This window comes from Emydura macquarii, unplaced genomic scaffold (assembly GCF_026122565.2).
Source record: "Emydura macquarii macquarii isolate MOO-44397 ecotype Brisbane River unplaced genomic scaffold, CSIRO-AGI_Emac_v2 contig_374, whole genome shotgun sequence".
Lineage (NCBI taxonomy): Eukaryota > Metazoa > Chordata > Testudines > Chelidae > Emydura > Emydura macquarii.
Genome location: NW_027130511.1, coordinates 13,870,687 through 13,895,763, shown reverse-complemented (window position 1 = coordinate 13,895,763; position 25,077 = coordinate 13,870,687). Strand labels below are relative to the sequence as shown.

Sequence of the window (25,077 nt, the reverse complement as noted above, 5' to 3'; positions counted from 1 at the left end):
ATGTTAATGCCCATCTAACATCTAGCGTGTGTCACCTCCTCTCCTTCTCCAAACCATGCAGTTTGGGAAAAAATACGGGGAGAAAAATGTCTTGGTTATAATGAAATTGGGAAACCACCTTAGGCAGGAAAGCCGGGTACGGCTGCAACTGAACTTTGTCTTTATAGAACACAATATAAGGAGGCTCTGAGGTCGGCGCCCTAATCTTGGAGACCCTCCTTCCCGAGGTAATGGCCACCAGGAAGGCCACTCTCCATAACAGCAGCAGTAAAGGGCATGTAGTCATGGGCTCAAAGGGGAGCCCCGTGAGCTGCAAGAGGACCAGGTTGAGATCCCAGGGGGGCACTGGGTCACGGACCTGCAGATAGAGCCTTTCCATCCCTTTCAGGAACCTAATTGTCTTAGGGTGGGAGAAAACAGATCTTCCCTCCAAAGGCTGGTGGAACGCCGATATAGCTGCTAGATGTACCTTCAGGGAGGCCATAGCTAGCCCCTGGAGTTTTAGTTGCAACAAGTACTCCAGGATCGCCTGTATCGGCAACAACCCAGGTGAAATCCCCTAGGACTCTGCCCAGCAGGTAAACCGCTTCCATATAGCCCGATACATGACCTGCATGGAAGGTTTCCTGCTACCCAGCAGGATTTGCTGGACTTCTACCAAACAGGCTTACTCATCTGCGCTCAGCCACAGAGCCTCCATGCCGTGAGGTGTAGGGAGTCCAGGTCCAGGTGTAGCAAGCAACCATGATCCTGGGACAAGAGATCGTGCCATCTTAGAAGCTCCAGCAGGAGAGGGGGAGACAATCAATAGAACCAGCAGCATGCTGAACCAGTACTGGCACGGCCAGGCCGGTGCAATTAAAATAACATCTGCCTTATCCCTCTTGATTTTCAGCGGGACTTTGTGAAGGAGAGGAATGGGCACAAACGCGTACATGAAGCTCCCCGACCACTGCAGAAGGAAGGCGACAGAAAGCGACCCGGCCTCCAGACCATGGAGGGAGCAGAACTGCAGGCATTTCTTGTTCCATGCTGATGCGAACAGGTCCACCTGAGGAGACCCCCACTGCTGGAAAATCATAGAGACCACACCTGGATGCAGCAACCAGTCGTGGGGGGTAAGACCGACTGGCTGAGGCGGTCCACTTCATCGTTCCTCACTCCCAGGAGGTGAGAAGCCATTATGTGAAAATTGTGCCTCACGGCAAGGTCCCACAGACAAATGGCTTCCTTGCAGAGGGCTGAGGAACGGGCTCCCCCCTTCCTGTTGATGTAATACATGGCTGTATTGTCTGTATTGTCTGCACCACCTTGCCTGCAAATAAAGTGGAGGAACACTCCACATGCTAGTCGAATAGCCTGTAACTCTCTCACGTTGATGTGCATGCACCTCTCCTCCCTCGACCAGATCCTGTGTGTGTTGAGATTGGCGTTGATATGGCCCCCCCCCAACCCTAAGTCCAAGGCGTCCGATACCAGGGTGACCGAGGGGACTAGCTCTTTGAATGGCACACCCCTCAACACAGCCCGGGCACTCCACCACAAGTCTAGTGTGGCCAGGATCTGCGGGGGAACTGTGACCACTTGGTCCAGTGAATGTCTGCTCGGGGCATAAACCAAGGCCAGTCATGACGGAAATGGTCTCAGTCTTAGGCGAGCCAGCCTCACCTTGTAAGTGCAGGCCGCCATGTGGCCTAACAACTTCAGACAATGCCTGGCTGTTGTCATGGGGCAGAGATGTAGGCGAGCAATGACGGCAGACATCGCCTCGAAGCGTGGCTGGGATAGGAAAGCTCTGGCTTGGAAAGCGTCCAGGACTGTCCCGATGAACTCTATCCACTGTACCGAGGTTAATGGGGACTTCTGCTTGTTTATTAGCAGGCCCAGCCAGCAGCAGGTGGCGCATGTCAGATCTACATTGTTCTGGACCTGGGCCCTGGACCTGCCCCCTGGACCTGCCCCTGATCAGCCAGTCATCCAGATAGGGGAAAATTTGGACCCCTTTGCACCTCAGGTGTGCCACCACCACCACCATACATTTTGTAAACACCCTCGGGGCCGAGGAAAGGCCAAAGGGCAACACTGCAAACTGGTAGTGGGAGCCAGATACCACGAAATGGAGGAAATGCCTGTGGCTGGGGAAGACAGAACCGTGGAAGTATGTGTCCTTTAGGTTGAGGGTGGCATACCAGTCTCCTAGATTCAGGGAGGGGATGATGGAGGCAAGGAAGACCATGCGATATTTCAGCCTCTTGAGATATTTGTTGAGACGACGCAGGTCTAGTATAGGTCTTAGACCCCTTTTCTCTTTGGGGATGAGGAAGTACCTTGAGTAAAACATTTTCCCCTCATGTCCGGTGGAAGCCCTTCTAGGCTCCCAGGCTGAGATGGGTCTCTACATCTTGCATGAGGAGTTGCTCGTGAGAGAGGTCCCTGAAGAGAGACGGGGAGGGAGGGTTGTTGGGAGGAGTAGAAGCAAACTAGAGGGCATAGCCTGTCGAAACCATGCAAGGACCCAACAATCTGAAGTGATCTTGGCCCATTCGGACAGGAAGGGTGCTAGGAGGTTCAAGAAAGGACAGGAGGGAACAGGTTGGAATGCTGCCCTCAGGTGCACCTTCAAAATGGCCTCCTTTGATTACGGGATCATGTAGACGATGCTTGCTGGGGGGCTGAAGAGGACCCCAGCATTGGTTGACGTCTCCTAGACCCCCTATTTCTGTCCCTCTGCCTGCAGGGCATGAACCGCTGTGGCTACTACCTCTCCTGTTGCTGGCCCTGAGGACCTAGAAGTCTGGGGTGTATAAAGACCCAAGGAGCAGAGCGTGGCCCTCGAGTCTTTCAGACCATGCAACTTTAAATCTGTCTGGTCTGAAATCAAGGCCAACCAGTTGAAGGGAAGGTCCTGGATGGACTGTTGGACCTCCTGGGACAGCCCCGAGGATTTGCAGCCATGAGCACCTGCACATGCAGATGGTGGAGGCCATGGCTCTGCCCGCTGAGTCTGCTGCCTCCGAAGACACCTGCAACGCTGCTCTGGCCACCATGATACCCTCTTCCAGGATGCTACAAAAGTCCAACGACTGGCCCTGAGGCAAAGCGCCGGCAAAGCACTTTAGCGAGTCCCAGAGATTGAAGTTGTACCTGCCCAGGAAAGCTTGCTGATTGGCAATTCAAAACCGCAGGCTTGCCGTCAAATAAACCTTTCTCCCAAACAGGTCCAATTTCTTGTTATCTTTATTTTTTTGTGTGACACCGGCCCCTTCTCTGTGGTCAGAGGCAGGGGCGGCGGGGCAAGGCCAACAAGGTCTGTGCCACCTCAAATGCCTCCGGTGTCGATGGGGCCAGCAGGTTCAGAGACGCCCTCCCACTCCTAGGAGTCGGGGGTGGCTCTCTGGTTGGAGACACAGGCTCCAGCAGTGGCAAGCGAGTCTCTGCTGTCTGGCTTCAGTGAGGCCCTGTGCTCGACCCTGCTTACTCGGGCAGTGCAGGGGAGCAACCCCACTCTGTGCGCTGCTTTCGCTGCTTCTTCCTCGATGGAGAGGAAGAAGTCTGGTGCTGAGGCGGGGACAGTGCCGATGGCGCACTCTGCACCGATGCCACGCTCGGTACTGAAGTAGAACACATTGGTTCAGAGGCCGGTCTGAGTGCTGCCCCCCATTAGTAAGGCTTTCAAGCAGATCTCTCTGTTTTTTTGGGTCCGAGGTCTGAAAGCCTTACAAATTTTGCATTTATCCTTATGATGAGCTTCCCCCAGGCACTTTAGGCAACTATCATGAGGGTCACTTAACAGAAAGGCCTTCCCACAGGAAGCACAGGGTTTGAAGCCTGGTGACCGGGACATGCCCCGCTCCTGGCAAAGTCCCAGCTGAGACTATCCTAAGTGACTAACTACCACTATTAACAACACTTAAGGTCTAATCTACCTAACTAAGACAAACAACAAACGATGAGGGAGAACAAAAGGGATTGAGCACTTGCGATGCAAGCTGAAGCAGTTCCAGCAACCATCACAAGAGGAAAGAAGGAACTGAGGGGACATAGGGCCAGCAGCACCTCATATACTGCAGCATGTGCATGAGGTTCCAGGGGGTGCCGAATCTGGCCCTATGGGTACTGCTAAAGGGAAAAAAAGTTCCGGTAACCATGCACAAAGGTGCATACACACCTACAATGGAATGGACATGAGCAAGCACTCGAAGAAAAACTTGAATTATAGCTTGAGCTAAGTGCAGTGAAGACAAGACAATAGTACTATACCAGTTTATTTACATCACTGTTGTAGCTTTTGTACTCTGTCAGATACTACTTTAAAAGTCTAGTTATCTGTCTAAAAAATCCATTAGATCAGGAAGATACCAAAGGAGTATTCTACAGCACTTCCTAACATAAAATCACAGCTTAACTTGTATTTAAAAAGTTAATGATGTACTTACTGTGTCAATAAATCAACAGCGCGTGGGAGGGGAGGGAGTAGTTTCTGAATAACTTCATCAGTAAGAAGACCACCACAACAGGAAACAAAGGTTTTGATAGCTAGAAAAGGAAATGGCTTGTAACTTAGTAGAATTAAATCTGACTAGAGAGAGAAAGATGTCCAATATATTCGTATTTAAAAATCCTAAAGTAAATATACACTGACTTGGGAAGAAACTATCACCAAAGAGTCTCACTCATTATTTAACTACATCCTTTTGCAATATTAAAATTTTTATTCATTTTATATGACACAAAGCATCTAATTATGTAGACTGACAAACAAATACGCTTTTTGTTCTGGGTAAACATTGTTAAAGGACATGAAGAAAATCCAATCAAGAGCGCACATCCCCCAGGCCATAATTGTATCTTGTAGCTTATCTTGCATAACATTTCCAAGATCCAGCCTCTTCTGTTTGCCCGTACTGCTAAAAATCTTGTCCAAATCCTGATCATCTCATGCTTCGACTTTGTTATCTCCTCCTTTCTATCCTTAATGCCTGCAACTTTGCAACCCATCAAGTTCATTCAAAATGCAGCCACTCAGATAATCTTGCTGGCTTGTCATTCGGACTATGGCAGCATTTTCTGTAAATCCTTTCCTCCATTGCCTCCTTTTTCCACTGCATCAAACACAAACTTCTTGACGTCGCTTTCTAAGATTAGCCCTAACTAGCTCTTAAAGTGGTCTGAAAAAGGGGGCTTTCATCACCCCCACATCTGTCCACTCTCCATCTAGCAATTCATTTTGACTCCCTAGTTCCCCATCAGTTCTCCTTCCTCCAGTGCCCCATCTGTTCCATCTCCACACCTTTTTTGACCCCTTTAGACTCCATCTGCTCTGTTCTCTAGCCTCACCTCATCTTTCTACAGGTTTTGGGGTTCTTCCCAGGTCTGTGGAAGCCTGAAGCTGGATCTCCTCTCTCCCTTCTCATTCCCAGGCTGGATGTTGCAAGGAGTGAGCAGGAGCCAGAGGTGCCATCCCATCATTCACCGAAGGAGGAAGGGAAGGGGAAAGAGAACAGAGCTCCTCTGAGCCTGGGCTCTTTCTGCTCCCTCCTCCCCTCCGCAAGAATGGTGATGAGTTGTGAGAGGAGGGGGAAGAGCTCCACCTGCTTCTTTCTCCCAGGAAGTGGGCAACTGAGAAAATCAGCCTAACAGATGATATTAAACATGTGCACCCCTCAGCAACCAGGCTTGCCTCTTAGAAATTTTATATCCTGTGTCTGCAACTTATTTTGACCTTGTGCACTTTCAAGCACAGGTCCAAACCTACCTATCCAACCTATCATTTATCACAAGGTCATCTCTTGCCTTGGCTCTGCCACCAACGTTAGCCTCAATCACCTGACTTCTCCTCTTCTCTGACAACCATTTACATAGTTTCTCCAATGACTTTCAAGTGGAGAAGCTCCCAGTCAAAATCTGTACAGCCAACACCAAATTCTTCTTCAAAACGTATCTCTTCGATTATGCATGTAGAAAACTGTAATCTGGTAACAGCTGGCAGGTGGCAAATTGTGAACCCCTTCTACTCACTGGCTAAGAAGTGTAACCCCCTCATTATATTTGTTACCACATTCTCCTCACCCCAACCTCGCCCACGTTTGTCTCATCCACCTATTGTATCTTGTCTTGTAGAATGTAAGCTATTTGGGGAAGAGACTGTCATTTATCAGATATTTGTATAGTACCTAGGATAACAGGGTCCAACCCGCTTGAGGACATTAGGTATTATTGCAACATAAGTTTAAAACAATAAAAACATCAGCAACAGTTATTACATAGTTTTTTGCTTTGGAAATAAACAGATTAGGATGAGAAAAAACCTCCACCACAAGTTGCCAACATCAATGTTCAGACAAACACCTCAAGCATAGCCTGTTGTGGAGGTAACTGAAAATAAGTATAAATTCTGCATTTATGTTTTTCTTTACATCTTCTGAAGGACAAATAATCAAAGAGAGAATATGCTAAACTTTGCTTACCACAGAGAGCACCAGCACGGCCTTCCAATGTCACTTGCCATGTAAACGAATCTCCCCGTCTCCTCTCTGTTTCTAAATCTTTAGGAGATAGTGGAAAGACACACTTCCATAGTAATAACACTCTTGGGAGATAGTGCTGGACAACTGCAGGACCTGTAAATTTTAACAACTGACAGTCACAAATCTGAGGAACCATAAAGCTCAAATATTATATTATATCATCTCACCTATGTTCATGAAGGTCTACACTGTTTCCCCTATACATTCTTACATTATTCCTTAACCTTCTACTGTCACAGTGCCCCATTTTGTACAGAAGAACATGCCCACTGCTACTGTTAAGGCTGTAACACCCTACTTCATTATAAACCTGTTATTTAGCTTTAGCCAAGTCTCGTCATATAGGGACTCAGCTGAGGAACAACATAAAAAAAAAACCTCATTCATTTGGTGGAGATGATCAGAAATGCAAAATTTCTGGGTATAGGTTGTATAGACCTTGCTGTATAGACATCTCTCTCTTATCAAAGGGAAATATAGGGTTGGTGGATAGAAGTAACTGGTTCACATGTTGAAAAGTAGTCAGGAACATGCAAACAGAGGCAAAGAGACACAGTGAGGGCTTGAACAGTGATTTAAATATCAGTGTCAATCAATACTCACTCTAACAACACTAATAATTAAGTATGGTTATAGTTCAATAATATTTCATGTGCCTGACAGATTCAGTGAGGACCTTGATATTTCCTCCATCTTGTACACATCTTGATATCCTTGTCATCTTGTGCTGACATATACTCACACCAAACAACTAAATATTTACAGTCATGACAACCGTATGGGACTAATCTTGCAAATGATCTTTCATATTTAAGTAGTATTGATCAGACCAATCCTGCCATTGTTCTGCAGGTAGAACTCCCACTGAGTTAATGGTAAATTTTAAGGTAACAAACAGTGTTTTTATGCCAGAATTTTTTCTTATCAGGGATTTAAATTTATATTAGTAACTTTTAGGATTATTTTTACTAAGAAATATTAAAAGTAAATGAAAGACCAAAAATTATAACTAATCATATGGATTTCTTAAATTATGTACTTTACTTTAATCTTATATATACTTTTAGAAACCTATTACCTAATGTCATTAGGGCAGCTATCAACAGCCATCCAGCCTGGGTTCGTTGTATTGAAATGCGACTATTCTGAGAAGCAGAACACAATAAATCCTCTGCTACTTTCATGATTACCTATCGAAAATTTGAAAAACAAAGAGCATCACCACCTTTGTAACTGTACACACAACTCAAATACAACTAAGAAAAAAAAATGCAATGATTAATTCTAACAATTTAGGGCCTGATTTTGCCCCTAGTGAAGTTATTTGCAATTTTTCCTACTTATTTCATGGAAGTATGTTCATGTCCTTAAGTCCTTAGCCAACACATGAATAATACAGCTTTTTGAGACACGTAAGTCCCAAAAGACTGGTTATGCAAGCTACAAGACTGAACTATTCAGGTGATGGGTTGGCTTGGTGTGCAAGCAGATCTGTGCAAGAGAAATTGTGGGCCCCAGTACAGCAGTTTAACTGGGACTCCATAACCTCTCATTTCATTTTATTTACACAGATGTTACAGATGTTTGGGGGGCCTCTGTACAATGGTTCCCACTCCTGCCCTCTCATCAGCTTTGCATGCAAGGACAAAAATCAAAAACTACCCTCATCCCACTTTTGTAGGAGCAGTACTACTTACTCTCTACTCTCTGTTTCCATGGAGTCTCTTCCTCACATCCTGGGTTGAGATTACTACTGAATAAGGGACTGCAATTGATGGGGAACAGTCCCAGCCTTCTCTTTCTTTTAATCCCTCCCCCACACCTCACAATTACTCAATCACCAATAGAAAGAAAGAAAAATCAACAGCACCTAGCACAATGAGGTCCTGGTCCATGACTAGGGCTTCTAGGTGCTATGGTAATAAAATAATAAATAATGATAAGGCCATGGGACCAGCCTTCTCTTTGGTTGAGCTCCATTTGAGAGCTGTAATTCCCTCCACCCCTCTATCAAGAGACATTTTTTAGCATTGGTAGTTAGCCCACTATGTGCTCCAAACCCTAAAGAAAGGCAATTCCTTCTCTGAGGAGCTCACGCTAAGAACAGACAAGGAGACAGAGGTCATGGGAAGGGGAATAGCAATAGGCCGCTTATATACAATGTATATACATAACAATCAGCTTGCATGGTAAAATGGGGTCTTTGAGAGGGAATTAAATGTGGTCAGGATAGGGGCCTTGCAGATGAGCTCAGAGAGGTCGAACCAAACAGAGGGGGTTGCATGAAAGAAGACACACAGAGGATATGTGAAGTTCTAACAAACCAGTGGACAAGGTGAATCCCCATAACAGCTTCTTGTCACAGGGAGGGAGTCATTCCCCACCCCTGCAACAAGAGATAAACGAAGAAAGGGCTTTGGTAGTGCTCAGTGCTAGTTCAGACAGAGAATAGAAGTACTGCTCTCATGGCTATTTCAGTGTGCACATGAAGAGTTCAGTGAAGACAGATGCTGCTAATAAATAATTCTTTTTTCAACACAATTTCTAGAAATACCTAACTATATTTCAACGTCCCTGAGTAGGATGCCATTTTGCTGCTATACCCCAGCAGGAAATCCAGTCTCATGAAGCACGAAGGACTACCCAGTGGTGAGGGCATTAGCCTAGGACTTGGGAGATGTGATCATGTCCCTGCTCTGCCACAGGCTTCCTGTGGGACCTTGGGCAAGTCCTTAGCCTCTCTGTGTGTCAGCTCTCCAAAACAGCACTTCCTTACCTCACAGGGACATTGTTAAATTAAATACATGAAAGGCTGTGGTACAACCTATGGTAATGGGAGGGGTGGCTGGGGGGGAGGGCAGGGGGTGGCGGTGTCATAAGTATCTTAGGTAATTTTATACATAGGAAGTAAAGTACAGTAAACTGGAAGGATGGGAAAGGCAGGAGATTTTTTTGACATTTGTTGTGAGGGAAATTCTGTTATTTAAGTACTTCACAGTTAATTTATTAATAGCTTAATATATATATATATACACATACATTATATATATAAAATACATTATATTTTTAAGCAACTAAATAGAACATCTTCCACTCATGCTTTCCATATGTTCAACTGCATTTTCTGTGTTTCACACTATGTCAGACAGTCAAGACAAAAGACTTCCAAGTGCAGTTACAATTAAGAAAGAGCATCAAGGTAATCATCATCAAAGCTTAATAATAAACTACATTTTCCTTTAATTTGCACATTTTAAAAAAAATCAATGAAATATTCAATACAACTAAAACATGAATTTCTCAGTTCCATAATGCTACTCTAAAGCAACATGTAAAATGCAAAACACCACAGAACTGCTTACAAGTAAATTAGTAGGATCGTTACCTTCCCTTTTCCATGTGGAATTCCTAACGGACAGTGTTTTACTGCTCCCAACAAAGCAGCAACAGCAAAACTATAACCAGTCACTGCTTCAGGGGAGGATTTAAGGGCACTAAGCCGCTCGATGCAGCGATCCAAAAGTGGAGACACATAGGATGGCAATGCTACAGCGATGCAGCGTAGACACCAAGCTGCTGCTAGTCGAACTGAAATACTGGGATGAAGAATAACTGAAATTACTGCATCCAAAACTCCTGAAAGAAAAAATAAATACATTTAAGATACAGACAAAGCAGTCTGGCTGACGAATAAGATAACTGTCTAAAGCACAAATGTGTATTCACTGAGGGATAGTGAGTATCACTTTCAAAGCATGTGCTAGTCTTTAAACAGTAAGAAGTGCTATTGAGAGAGATTTTACATAAAATGTCATTAATCCAAAATACTTTATTACTTTAAAAGAGTTAACCCAGATGAGGAGCAGTTGGATGAAACTAAAGTCTGAAAAGACTAAAGTGGTGCTGCTAGAGAGAGGAAAAATCTTTCAAAAAACCTTGACCCCTTTGTAATACCACCCTCATGTCATTAAGACAACCTGCAGCCATGGTGCTTATGAACACCCTAATAGCCAAAGCTGCAAAAAAAAAAAAGCCCTTTTCCATCTACGAACAGCAAGAATACTACACCTCTTTTTATCAGATTCAGATTTGGCTGCAGACTGACTTCAAAAGCTAAGGTTACAACTGCTTCAAAATATAGAATTCCAACAACTAAGACCACAACAACCCAGCTGCCTACTCTCTTCCCTGTCTCTCTGTAAAGGACTGGATTAAACACAATGTTTAAATCCTCTGAGATTTCCCCAATTACCTGAGAGAGTGCTTCAGCTTGCTTCATCATGAACTTCCATGACAGCTACACTCCCTCCATGGAACTATCAAGCCAAAAAGCATCTGAGCAAGAGTTTTCTGGGCAACTGACTCAAAAATTTGGAACACATTCCCAAAAGATGAGAATGACCCCCAACTGCAGAGCTTTCAGAGATAAAAGCAAAAACTCACTTTTGACTTAGTTTCCCAAATAACACCACAAAAAAATAAAGTATAACGAAATAAAAATCACCAGAGACCAGTTGCCACTGGTGCTTGGGAGGAGGGGGGAAAGTGAGACAGGAAGGAAAGGGGAGAGAGAAAGAAAAACATATGCCTATATGTACACTTCAAATGTGTACCTTGAGAGATCACGGTAATGGGTACTACATAAGAATCTAGACAGATAAACCTATCTAGATTACATTTTCTTGAATACAAAAATAAATTCAGTGAAAATATAGATAAGTGCTTCACTGCACTAGATCATAATTGCATATGCTTCAATGACATCAATGCCTATTCCTTACTGAGAAATAAAGTTGGCTGAAACATGAAATGTTATTCCTCCTTAATGTGGCTCCAGTTTAAACACATCCACTCCAAGTCACATTGGTCTGTAGCGACAATGATATAAAATCCTGATAGCTTCTCTATCACCTATCTAGTCCACAGTTACATTTACAAATACACAGTTACTTCTCTGGACAAAAACATTAGATATACTGTGCTTCCGTCATATGTGTAATTTTTCCAGGAGCACTGGATAACAGGAAATTATCAACCCAGACTGCAATATCAAACTCAACATTTCTTATAAATGTTACCCTATTTGTATCATTGTTCTAATATCTTAAGCAAACATGTAGTGTTTACAAAGTGCCTTGGTAAATAATTATAGGTAAGTAAATCCATGCTCCATGGGGAGCTCTGCGTGGATACCAATCTCCATCTGCACAGACCAACTGCATGATTAGAGATAAAGTATATAATAATAATAGATCTGCAATAATGATTTTTTAAAATCATTAATGTCAAATAGGGCAGAACAATCACTGCACTGAAATGGAAAAATAAGAGAACAACAAAAAAATTGTATTTAAAATTTGATCAGATGTATTTACTGAGCACACTGCAAATGTGTTTTATAATGAACTAAAATAAAGACAGCTCTTACTTACCTCAAGTAGTATAGAATTTCAATCTGATACTCAGAGTACAGATAAAAAGTACACTGTGTAACAGTACAAGCAGGAGGTGGTGCAGAGTTATTTGGGTGATTGTCTTTGAAAGGTTTCATACAAAACACATTTTAGGATAAAAATAGATAAGATAAAAATGGTTGTCTGGCCTATAAGGAGAGAGGAAGTTTAAGCAAAGAGGGGAATGCAGAAGAAAACAAGAGGAAGAAAATCGGAAACAGTTACAAAAGGAACTGGTTAGGAGGGAGGGCCACACACAGGACAGTAGGAAATGAGAGCAAAGCAGGGATGGAGTTAGGGACAGGCTTGAAGGTCAGAATTAGCTTGAACTTTATGGAGAAAAAGAAAGTTTCTTCAGAAAGGATCTGAAAAACATAATGGTAATCAGCATGGCCACACAGTTAGATGATATTAGTAGCAGTGTTCTGAAAAGACTGAATGTGCAAGATAAGATGGCACGACAGAAGGGAGGTTGCAGTAATGGGGGAAATAATCAAAGGCTTCAGAAGAGAATTGGATAGATTTTAGAAATGAAGTGTATGAAGCGCCAGTCATTTTCAAGAGCCTGAATGCAGTAGAAGTTTACAAATGTAAAAAAGGAGTGCATTGCTGATATAGCATCACAGAATCATAGAAATGTAGGGCTGGAAGGGACCTCTTGAGGTCATCAAGTCCAGTCTCCTGAGCTGATGCAGGACCAAGTAAACTTAGATCATCCCTGACGGGGTTTGTCCAACCTGTTCTTAAAAACCTTCAATGACAAGGATTCCACAACCTCCCTTGGAATCTGTTCCAAAGTTTAAACACCCTTCTAGTTAGAAAGTTTTCCTAATATCTAACCTATATCTCTCTTGCTGCAGATTAAGCCCATTGCTTATGGACAACAATTGATCACTGTTTTCTCTATAACAGCCCTTAACATATTTGAAGACATAACAGGTCCCCCCTCAAGTATTCTTTTCTCAAAACTAAACATGTCCACTTTTTTTTAAACCTTTCCCATAGGTCAGGTTTTCAACACCATCTATCATTTTTGTTGCTCTCCTGTGGACTCTCCAATTTATTCACATCTTTCCTACGTGTTATATCTTTCCTCTGTGTTCATATCTTTCCATAAGTTATTTTGAAGTATTCTGCAAAATAAGAATACACTTTTGTGATCAAATTTAAAAAAAAATCTTAAGGAACCTATTGTTCAGACTAATCCATTACCTGTACTGGAATCTTGTAGCAATGGTGCAGCTGTAGTGCCTAAACCATGTATGAGACTTCCAAGTTCGTGTAATGCACACACAAGAACATGTTGGCTTGCTGTTACGTCTGTTGTACCAATCCGAGTTTCCAAGTTACCGTCACTCATTACAACATCTGGCAACATATTAAAAACTATGAAATCATTGCACTTTAAAATAAATCAAGAATAATAAAATAGAGACAGAATAAAGGAATGCAATGATATGGTAGCTACATAAGCAATGTTCTTCTATCATTAAGTGTCTCACATAAAATTTATGATTTTCATGGCACTTAGCCGAGACTCTCCATACCTCAATCAAGTTGCCACAAAAAGGACATTATTTAGTTCAAGGGTAAGTAATGGGTGTGTGGAAAGAGTAGAAAAACAATCATAAAATAAAAAACACCACACTGTCAATTTAGCAGGTGACACTGCATGGTAGCAACCAAGAACCATTCTATTTTCAACTTAACCCAAGAGAATCTGAATGGGCCATACTTTGACATGGGATGGGTGACAGGTTTGATTACCTTCACTATATGGCACTTTTAACAAAGTAAGAAACGTGCAAGACAATTAAGCCTATAATACAGCAAAGTTAGGAGTGCATACACAGCAAAATTTAGTCAGTCAACTAAATCAATGGTTCTCAACCAGGGGTACGCATACCCCTGGGGGTACACGAAGGTCTTCCAGTGGGTTCTAAACTCATCTAGATCAATGTTTCTCACCCTGAGGGTTGCAGCCCCTGGGGGAGAGAGGTGTCACAGGACAAGTTTGGGGAGGAGGGGTCACAAATGCAGGGCCAGCATTAGGGGGTAGCAAGCATGCAGTTGCCCGGGGCCCCATACCACAGGGGGCTTCACAAAACTAAGTTACATGCTTCAGAACCAGGTGGCGGAGCTTCGGCCTGTGGCTCAGGCTTCAGACTAGGATCACAAGTGAAAAACAGGCTCTGGTATCAAACTGAAATGAAAATACGATATTTATATTCCAATTGATTTATTTTATAATGACATGCTAAAAAGGAGACAGTAAGCAATTTTTCAGTAATAGTGCGCTGTGACACTTCTGTATTTTTATGTCTGATTTTGTAAGCAAGTAGTTTTAAAATGAGGCGAAACTTGGGATACGCAAGATAAATCAGACTCCTGAAAAGGGTACAGTAGTCTGGAAAGGTTGAGAACCATTGAATTAAATTTCTTTTAACCAGCAGCAAGATATAGGTCTATACAGCAGTTGAGAACTGGCAGAGAACCGACCCGCTCTAGTCCCCTCACCACACACCCAATGCTTGGGAGGTTGTTGGTATAGGAGCCAGGCACAGAATGTTATACCATCTAAAATCTCACTTACATCCAGGGAAATTCTCAGATGGCTAGTTGGGGCCAGATTCTGCCACTCTTCACCCCCTGAGTACTGTGAAATGGCTGGAGCAAGGAGAGAGAATCTGGCCCCATTTGCATCAAACGCAGTTTAAACTTATTTGATCTATTCTCTTATCTGTGTTTTACTGTTAAAAATCATTCTGCTATGTAAAAAGTGTAAGAAGAATTTAATTTTTTTTATTTTTAATCAATAAAATACCTAAAAAAAACAAACTAACTTTTTTCTACATTATGATTGTAATATATCAGAACTAGAAATTCTATTTCTGCAGTCTTTAGGATTAGAGTAGGCAAATAATCATTTTAGTACTGGCTTAAAAAACCAACTTCCCCCACAAACAGATAATCTTGTTATTCCCATACCCACAACTTTCTTCAGCTTCCAGATGGCTTGACAAATCTCTTTGGCAGCTGCAATTTGAGCTTTTTCCCCAAGAAGGCCTCCTACTGTAGCTCGAAGAATAAATGATATACAACGGCGACAGCAGATAGCATCCATCTGAGTCTGAATAGCTTTAGGGTGAGACTGAGACAGTAGATCTAAAATATGGGAAAGTAAGGCAGAGAAATTCCTTTCAAGCCACTGTCCTCCTAATGTGGAGACAAATACCACATATGCCTGAAAGAGATTTGAAGAAAGCAGTATTTAGAATAAAGTCATCTGGAAAATTGCCATTTACATTTACAGTTCTATGCAAATGCTTAATATCACCCCGCACCACATCAAAAACAGGGATACCACATTCTCTATAGAAACCATATTTAATCTCCTTTATAGGATAATTTTGTTTATGTTCTCAGTTTTAATTCAGTTGGAAATGCTTTTGCCTTTATGATGTAGGATATTTTATCTGCCTATTTAGGATGTAGTGTTTAAAATTACTTTCAATTAACACTGTAACAGCAGTACTAAAATCTGGTCTAATTGCAAGTTAATTCAAGATGCTTGTCTATTTTATTTCATTTCAGAGTGTGAGAAGTGTCAGTTTACCCTGAACAGGCACTTGTTATGTAAAACATTGTGTTTGGCCTCCCTGAACAACAGCTTCCAGCTATTTAACATTCTGCACATAGAATCCAAATTTAATGTCTGAATGCATTTTAAGAACCACTATGTTACAAAACTATAACCCACATCCCTAAAAGAATTTTGTTTTTCCTGCCCTGAATTAGAGCCTATTTGCCGCCATCAAGCACAGCTCTTCATTTCCATGAATTGTAACTGTTCATCTTGCAACAGAGGAACTGTACAAAGGCTACAGATGTCACAGCCAAAAGAAAGAATGCAGAGTTATTTTACAAATCTAATCATCACAAGAGCATTTATCTTGCTGCATAATACAGTTCCTTACAAATGCTAAACAAGCGTATATATTTTATACACATGTATTTGCCATCACCATGAAAAGTGAACACATAAAAACATGAGTATATATAAATGAAATTCATCAACAAGAGTTTGCAATGAACAGCATCATCACTGTAAGCAAAGCAGTAACCCGTGCATATTTTGCCTTGGGTCTGATTATAACAACTTCCTTTCTATGCTGTAATTTTGGTAAGTACCATAGTTCATCAGTATGCAGGTTTCCCAACATTTTACCTGAGGATGCAGAGAAGGAAACCTAACTAAAGAGTATATTAGTTTACACCTGCATATAACTTTTCTTCCTCCAATCTAAAAGCATTTGACAGATATTAATTAAACCACTCAACACACCATTGTATTTTCTCTATTTTACAGATGGGAAAACTGAGGAATAGTGTTACTAAATGAACGTGTACAAGGTCTCATAGTAAAACAATGGCAGATAAAATATGTCTGCAAAAACAACCAACTGTTGAAACATGATTAACCAGAATAAGTTAAGATAAAGGGGGCAATTAACTGCCTGATTTATAACAGCTGAACTATATGAGGAAAGATGTGCTAAATGGGATGAATTGAAAACAATTTCTATATTTACTATAACAACCTATTCTGACATAAATCTGCAGTACTTCTTTTCCTATTGAATGTAAAAAAAAAAGGAAAATCGACAGTCAACCATTTTATTTTCCATAAATTGTTCGTTTGTACATCAATAATACCGCTATGATTAGAACACAGATCTTCCTATTAGTAATTCCACACACTAACCACTAACCCATGGCACTTACCCTTTTAATTCTAAGTATCAGATATTTTAAATCGCGATGATAAATTTGCTTCAATATCTTCTGTACAGCAGTTATAGTAAACTGTTTTATGGGCAGTTCTTTTTGGTAATGGGTATTGAACAGAATCATTCAGATATGCATATTCAGGAAAATTTCTCTGAATGTTCAGAATGTTGAGCTTATGAGATATAATCCTCTATGTAACCAGAAAACAATTCTTTCTTAAATCTATGTTAGATGTGAAGTCTCAATTGTTAAAATTCTTTTTTACATTTGAAAAGAGCTATTTAAAATCTTAAGGGTTACATTTTTAAACAAGGAACACAGAGATTCATATGCAAAGCGCGCGCGCGCACACACACACACACACACACACACACACACTCGTCTGTAAATTCTGATTACATGCAAATATAAATCTGGGCTTGCAAAAATTTGCACAAACTTTCTGTCATAATTTTGGGCACAGATTTTGAGGCTTATTTAAAGCTACTGAAATATGGTTCTTGAAATATGCATGTCAGGAGAAAAAAATACTAACTGTTCTTAATAAATATTTGCACCATGCATCTGTAACATCAGTTCTCAACTTTAAGCTCTTTCAGGCAGGAATTGTCTTGATATTGTTTGTACAGTACTGACCACTATGGGGCCCCAATCCTAATTTGATCCCCTCATGTTACGGTGGTACAAATATTAAAGAATATGGGACTCTGTACTGAACATACTTAATATCTATGACTTTGGCTGTGCAGCACTTACTACAAACTAAGTGATATGGCCGATCAAAATATATTCCTTGAGCCATTCAAAAGCATTTCGTTTAGGAAAACAAAACAGCCATATTTAAATGTAAAGAAGATTTTTCCCCATAATTTTATGGAAGGCAAGACAAATATAACAGATGTCCTAAATATATATATGCCAAATGTGTAAAAAATATGAATGTCAAAAAAAAAAAAAAAAAAACCCTGCAAGTTTTTCATGGGTAATACTACAGATTAAGTTAGACATGAGGACAGACTTCAAGGAAATTGCATAGGGATAAAAAACAATAGTGTAGTGGGAATGCCACCACTTAAGTAAAGTTTTCACTGGACTGTGGCACAAACAAAATACATATGTTATGACAACAAGAACAGCAGAAAAGATGTGAGAACTGTAGGATTAAAACAACACAAAGTGGTAGTATGATTGCCAATCGCCTTACTATTTCCTCAACCATTGTTGACAAATATGTAAACACATTGCAGCACTATCAGATGCTAAACTTTAATAGCCCGTTAAATTATATATGATGAACTCATATCACTTAGCAAACATATTGTATTGAATTTGTGTTTATCAAGAACATTTACTTGGCAAGTCAAAAGTATAATTTACTGTGTGTACACAAAAATCTGAACTGTCCCCTAAAAATACTAAATATTCTTGAATACAAAACATTTTCCAATATTTTAAGAGTTATCTCTAATGGGCTCCAATTTTTGATAGCTTATAGTCTAGACTTTAATTATTACACATCTTAAAATGCAAGTACTCTACAAGTTCATAATTCATGAGCACTGCCTTTTACAGAATTCCTTAGATTTTGTTTTCACAAAGCTGTACTGCTTTAACTATAATGGTAACTCCCTTTTGTGGATGCAATTATACCAGTACAGAAATAATTCTTATACAGGAAGAGAAATAGCTAGACTTGTACAAAATGTGTGTGTAGACCAGCTCTTAGTCTTGATTCACCATTTTCACATTTTTAAAAAGTGCACTAGACTCAAAATGTAAAAGCTTTTTAAAGAAGTTTCAGTGCAACAGGCTAATCTTGTCTTTATCTGAAAAAATTACTTTTAACATTGTGCTCCCTATGATCTGGGCCCTGTATTTTTAGGAAGCATCAGAAGCACCATCCCCCTCTTGTTGATGCCTCTGTAGAACATCCTAGAGCCATGTAACAAAAACAGTCAACAGGGATCAGCTTCTCACTGAATTCTACTTCCCTCAGCTCTCATTTCTCAGGAGTTTAAACGGGTATCAAAGATTCCATAATTTCCAAGGACCTCTTCCTAACTTATCTGGTCTAAGGGTGATGGGTGAGATCTGTGTGCAGGTATTAAACTCACAACCCCACCCCTCCTCAACCTGGCCATCAAAATGCTGAAAGACTGTCATGGGATTAGGCTCAATAAAACAATGTATAGTCTGTTACTCCATTCTGTGACCCTCATACAAGAGATTCAATAGAGGAATTTGTACAGCTGCCAATGTTTCAAACTGTGTCCCCCACAGTGGAGGTGGCACAAGATTAAAAAGGTCCTGTCTTTGAGAGGATGAGGGGTAGAAAAGAACCACTGACTCATCTATCCAGACCCTCCCTTCAGAAGGGTAGGAGGCTTGGAAACAGTGTAGTCTTTCAGATTCTGCAGGACTTTCTTTGCAGCAGTTAATGGGGATAACTTGCCAAATGACTGCACCAGGAGGAATGCTGCAATAATCTCTTCTTGAAAGGAATGAGAGGCATGATTAAGGACCACCAAATATGGTTGGGGGAAATAATTTTGTTTATGATGTACAAGAAGAAATAGAATCCAGCTCACTTCCTCTGAGCAGCACTAGCTCTGCAGTGCTAGAAGTAGTAGACGAGTAAAATCTTATTTTTGTCACTGAAGAAAGCCTACAATGATCAGCTGTTATGAATAAGATGCTGCCATTCTTAGTCACTTCTCAGAACAAAGCCACTCTTTCAACTTGAGTACGAGCCAACTCAACAGAGAAAGCAAGAGAACATTTTAAATGTTCTCCAATATAAGCACTATGAGAATTAATATTTCACTATATAGTCGGAGAGATTCAAATTTAAAAAAATCTTAAAAAAAAAAAAAAAAAAAAGCCACGAGAACAAAATAATTTATTCCTCAAATTATAAAAGTAAAAATTATACTAAGAAAGGACTCCAAATACACTTAGTAAGTTACATTATTTGTAGCTTTAACAATGAATACACATTTCCTCTTGGCAATTTCCAAAAAACAGTAAGTAGAAGGCTATATTCGGAATTCAACTAAAATACAGAGATGCCTTAGGAGATGAGCCATCAACATTAACATAACTTTTGATGTATACTATTAATTTTAGTATAATTCAAGATATGACTCATGATCATACTGTGGTACACTAAAATCTTATTTCCTACTTATTTTCACAAACATCAAGTACACAAAACAAGATAACTAACAACTTTTTTAAAAATGCACAGCAATATTAGAAAAACAACATAACATAATGCAAACCTGAGTAACTCCAACTCTAATATCTCTGCTGACAGAACTGATTCCTTTCAGTATATCACCACTGGCTCGGAGAAATCCAGAACTCCCACGCAAAAAGCCTGTTCCTAGTAGTTCCATTGCTTCCTCCAGAGAAATGTTGCGAATGTTTTGCCGGGCGGATGCTAAGCATAAATTTATTTAAAAAAACAAAAACAAAAAAATAAACCCTCTGTAAAGCCATTCACATTTTAGAGGTAAGTTTCAACTTCTTTGCATCTTTTAAAAAAACTGTGATGAATACCAATTAATTTATCTTTCCCAAATACATTAGTAAATCCATATATTGAAAGCAAAATTTCATAACAGAACCAAACTCAAAGCTCTGAAGATTCAGAGCCCTTTTGAGGAATGTGATCTAGAAATACATGGAAGTACTGCCATCCTAAATTTAAACTTCTTCAAGATAAACATTTTGCTGCTCAGTTTTCCTGAAAATAGCACAATAGAAACCACTTGTTCTTGCAGATATCAATCAAAGCAAGATGTTAACATTTTAGTGCATCAGGGTCTGCAAACAACAAAGTCACCTTATCTTAAATATGTCACTAATAATCCTACCATCAGTAGTGATCTGTAAATACCTTCATTTTCTGAGTCTGATATTATCAAAGATACACTTTGGGGCACATGTGCATGCACAAGTCAGCTAGAAGGTTCAATGTTGCAAGAGCAGTCATCTAACATCTATCCTACAACTTTCCTTCCATTGAAGAATTCTCATGTTCATTCAAAAGAAGAATGTAATGCTAGAAGTGAAACAGCAGGCCTCCTGACTGTGAGAGGAGACAGATGAATTGTGGGATTTAATTTCATGACAAAACAGATGCTAAGGCCAAGAACACAAAAATTCACTCTCTCTCGTATACCTGATAAGACACTTGATGCCCTAAAAACTCTTAAGATAATATTGACTGAAAAATGAAAAAAGTAACAGGGAAAGCAACAAGTGACTAACTTTGACACTTATGACAAACATCTACCTATCTTTCTCAGGCACCCATCACTAAGTGCTAAGATCAGGTAGTTATGACCACACTGTTCACAAGGGGTAAAAAACAGAAAATAAGGCAAATGCACTCAGTCTACAGATAATGACTACTACAAAAGACAAATTCAGGAGAAAATGTTTTTTTTAAACTGGAAAATATGGTGATTTTCTTTAACACAGTTGTTCTTGTTAACAAGATATTTAGCAGTCAAATAATCCATAAATAAGCCTTATTGAGAAGGGTGAGTGAGTGTATAAACTTCCCCCTCACCCTCCACGCGCACACAGACTCAATTCCAAAATACTGAAAGCTTCTAAATTAGTCTTAATTAAAATCAAGTTCTCTCATAATTTCCCTGGCTACAGTCCTGCCCTAAATCATGACGACACTGAAGGCCTTTTCTGAAGCCAAGAGTAGATCAATGAGTGTGAGCTCATGCATTCAGGTCTCTGTCCTGTTAGTATGTCTGTAGGATAAATTTAAAATATTTCATTCTTCTAATGTGACACATTATCAGCAGTAAAAAATATATACATGGTGGATGCGGGGGCAAACACAAAACACCATGAAGAATTGAATGAGGATCCATTACAAACTATCTCTTGAACTGATAATTAGTTTGTTTGTTTACTATACCAGCTATGAATTTTAGAACTGATGTATGTTTGCTAAATTCTTACTGAAAAACAAAATATATGCTTTACCTGTTGCCTGCTTACATGTTACAGCTCTAGCCAATACTGTGCCTAAAAGCTTTGAAACGGCTATCCGCACATCGTAATTGGAACCATCAAATGATTTAAAACATAGAGTTGCAACACTATCCAGATCTGTGCTCCACATAAAAACTGCCTCATTCTGAAGTTCAAGAAGACACTAGAAAAAAGGCAAGGGGGAGAGAAAAATTCACTATAAATACTTCGATAAAGAGTAAAAGAATTTAGGCATTTGAAACAAATTTTAGCTTGCAATATAATACATAGAAGATAAGAGAATCTTATAAAAACATATACAGTCCTTGACATCAAAGGCATCTGAGCATTTACTGCCAGAAACAATGTCTGAGCAGATAATGCAAGTAATTTAAACTTATTCATTGTTCTGTGTGTAACAGTTTGTGGGAGACATATGATGACATCTTAACAAATCACATTTGGAAGTAATAACCCTATAGGACATAACTTCAGACATACAGAAAACAAAACTAGGTGTTAATATTGTTGGAAAAAATTCCAGAATTACTTTTTGGGGGCATTTTTTGTTTGTTAGGAACACTTTTTAGAATAGATTTACATTTTTCCAATTAAAGATTATGCATTTTATAAACAAACCTCTTCTGCATTTCAAGGGAGCAAAATTCATTTTTCATCATCATCTATTTAAACAGATATATTTAAGAAGATGTATTACTAAAAACAGGTACTTCGTGGGCCTCTTTACCTTAGCAGCAGCACAGCGAACTGCCATAGAGCGATCTGTTAAGCATGATCGAGCAGCTTTGTAAATATCTCTGTGACATGGGATAGCAGCAGCTCCTAAGCCATTCAAGATATTTTGCAAACTAAGCATGATCTCATAACGACCTTGAGACTAATAAAACAAAAGAAAGAAAATGTAAACATTATTTTACAACACTAACCACCCTAAGAAAGAAAATGTTGATTATTTAAACATGTTTGCAATATATTGGTTTTTTTTTATTTTTGGAGATCTATTCATGATAAGGTGAATTAAAGCAGGTAATTTGTTCTATACCTTAGTGAGCAAAAGGAAAGAACTGTTCTTCTAAGTTCTACTGGACAAGATTAATATACATATTAAAATTCAAGATACTTTATGAAGTGAGCTTTGGAATAAAAAGTGTAATTAAGCAGCTGTTTTACGAATGACACAAAAATGTATTTTATGAAGATCAATCATGAAGGGGACTGTCAATAATTGTGATTCATCCCTCTCAATTGATATTATTACAGATAAATTCTCTAACAATTCTTTTGGATTTGCAGATGATGCTTCTCATTATGGCATTATGACCTCCAGCAACTTCCATACCATTCACCTTGTCCAGTTCATTGTTCTTCACACTAAGAGTAAACACAACTTATTAATTTTACCTGCAAACATCTTTTAAACTCGTGGCTCCTTACCTCTGCATTCTTCATTGCTTTAAGCACATTCCCCACGGTATCAGTAAAGCTGTTTCCCAAGATTCTCCCCAGTTTTTTGTACAAATATCCCAAGCAAACCACTGCAGCACTAAAACAAAGGAGATCCAAACTTGTGAAGATGAACGCAACAACAGAGTAGAGGTTGAAGACCTGAAGTAATCAGCTGATCTATTTCAATTTTTTTTTAAATTAAAGTTTAACATTTTTTAACAAACAATAATAAATGTAACACCCAGTTGACAACTTCCTAAAAATATCTTGTACTACAAATGGATTACTGAAATCCATCAGTAAAAATAGGGCTTTGAAAAGTGTGGTACACACTTGCACCCAAGGTATTAAATACGCTAGTACTTTGAATTCTGATACTTAACTATTCCAGTATCTGATGACAGAGCAGAAAGAAGCAAAATATGAATGCACTTCCTCTTCCAAAAAAGCACACATTCCAAAATTAGTTTAATTTCAGGGTGAAATAAGTGATAAGAGGACTTGATATACTGTATACTTTCAAGCACTACAGTTAGCAAAAGCAAAAATTGTTAAGCACTGAGTATTTGGTTTAGCCAAACAGCATTAAAAAACATATACTCTTCACTAAGTTGTGGGTTTTTCCTTAGAACAATTTCTTGATGAAAACTTTTCTGGAGTATTTGACTGGCTTATAATTGGTCAAATAAATTTGATGAATAGCAGCAAAATTAATCAAACAGTATATTTTATATATTTGTCTTGCTATTCAACCAGCCCTGCTGAATAGATATGTATTAGTATGGCACATTCTCCAAGATACCCATTAAACTTATGTATTACTTCCATTAAGTTGGGAAATACAAAATTCTGCAACATGGGAGTTAAAATGTTCTCAGTTAGAATAACTCATTTAAACTAAGATTAACAGTCATTCCCTAATGACAAAACTACAGTAAGAAAAATTCCCATTTTTTCTCAAAACGATTCCACTTTCTTCAAAGGCCACTTTTCATTATTGCTTGACTTACTTATTACAGTAGCTCACAGACTGACAGTTTAGATTTAAATTTTGCCCATGATTTGACTGGGCATAAAAATTACAGTGGTAATTTCATTCTGTACGAATGCCTGTTTGAGGAATTCAAGAACCTATTCTAATTAGTCTGACATCAAGAAAGAACAAACTTATAACCTTCAAATTTTAATTTAAGGGTTGATGTTAACAAAAAGTTCCTTAAGAACTAAGTCTTAATTCAATGGCACCATTTGCAACCTTTACTCACACAAGTAATTTTACCACCCTACCACTCACATAAATGCAGGTTATGTGAATGGGCCCTTAAGAATCAAAAGTTTCTAACAATGTGCTCCCTACTAATTCACTGCTATTAGCAGAATTTCTCAATGGAAAATAGAGTTCAATAAAAACACTAGCTCCTCCTGTGCATGAATGCAACAATCCACAAGAGCTATGAGCACAGGATATATGAAGCTCCTTTTCCTGCCTCCACAATAGGGCTACTTCCCTACACTAATTGCAGGCATTTCTTTTCTATATTTGATTCTCTAAGTCCAGACGGCACAACTTCTCAAGGCAATCTTATTGTGAAAATCCTTCATTTCAACAGTTTACAGTTTTTTATTATTGCTTGCAGTGTAACCTTCCAAATAAACCTGTAGGTTTACATCATATAATCTATAGTGCTTAAAATGCTTAATAGGTATTTTCTTCTAATTCTGTACCATTTTTTCTAACTTCCCCTCCATTTCAGTATGTTTTAAGACTTTCCTCTCAAATTTCTCCTCAACACAAACTTTGAGATGTCCTGTAAAAAGCCATGTCCAGTACACTTAAA

At 39.5% G+C, this 25,077-nt stretch overlaps 1 protein-coding gene across 3 annotated transcripts in view; it reads right to left on the bottom strand.

Annotated features, from left to right (window-relative positions):
- HEATR5A (HEAT repeat containing 5A) overlaps window positions 1–25,077 on the bottom strand; it is a 114,049-nt gene that overhangs the window by 76,523 nt on the left and 12,449 nt on the right. For all 3 annotated transcript variants that reach the window (XM_067534371.1, XM_067534353.1, XM_067534361.1), the window contains 10 exons: window positions 23,228–23,336; window positions 22,521–22,670; window positions 21,785–21,956; window positions 20,053–20,213; window positions 14,969–15,224; window positions 13,193–13,348; window positions 9,913–10,163; window positions 7,606–7,717; window positions 6,468–6,620; window positions 4,437–4,536 (listed from right to left, as the gene is read on the bottom strand). In XM_067534371.1, the coding sequence (XP_067390472.1) occupies window positions 4,437–4,536; window positions 6,468–6,620; window positions 7,606–7,717; window positions 9,913–10,163; window positions 13,193–13,348; window positions 14,969–15,224; window positions 20,053–20,213; window positions 21,785–21,956; window positions 22,521–22,670; window positions 23,228–23,336 (1,620 nt within the window). The remainder of the gene's footprint in view (window positions 1–4,436; window positions 4,537–6,467; window positions 6,621–7,605; window positions 7,718–9,912; window positions 10,164–13,192; window positions 13,349–14,968; window positions 15,225–20,052; window positions 20,214–21,784; window positions 21,957–22,520; window positions 22,671–23,227; window positions 23,337–25,077) is intronic.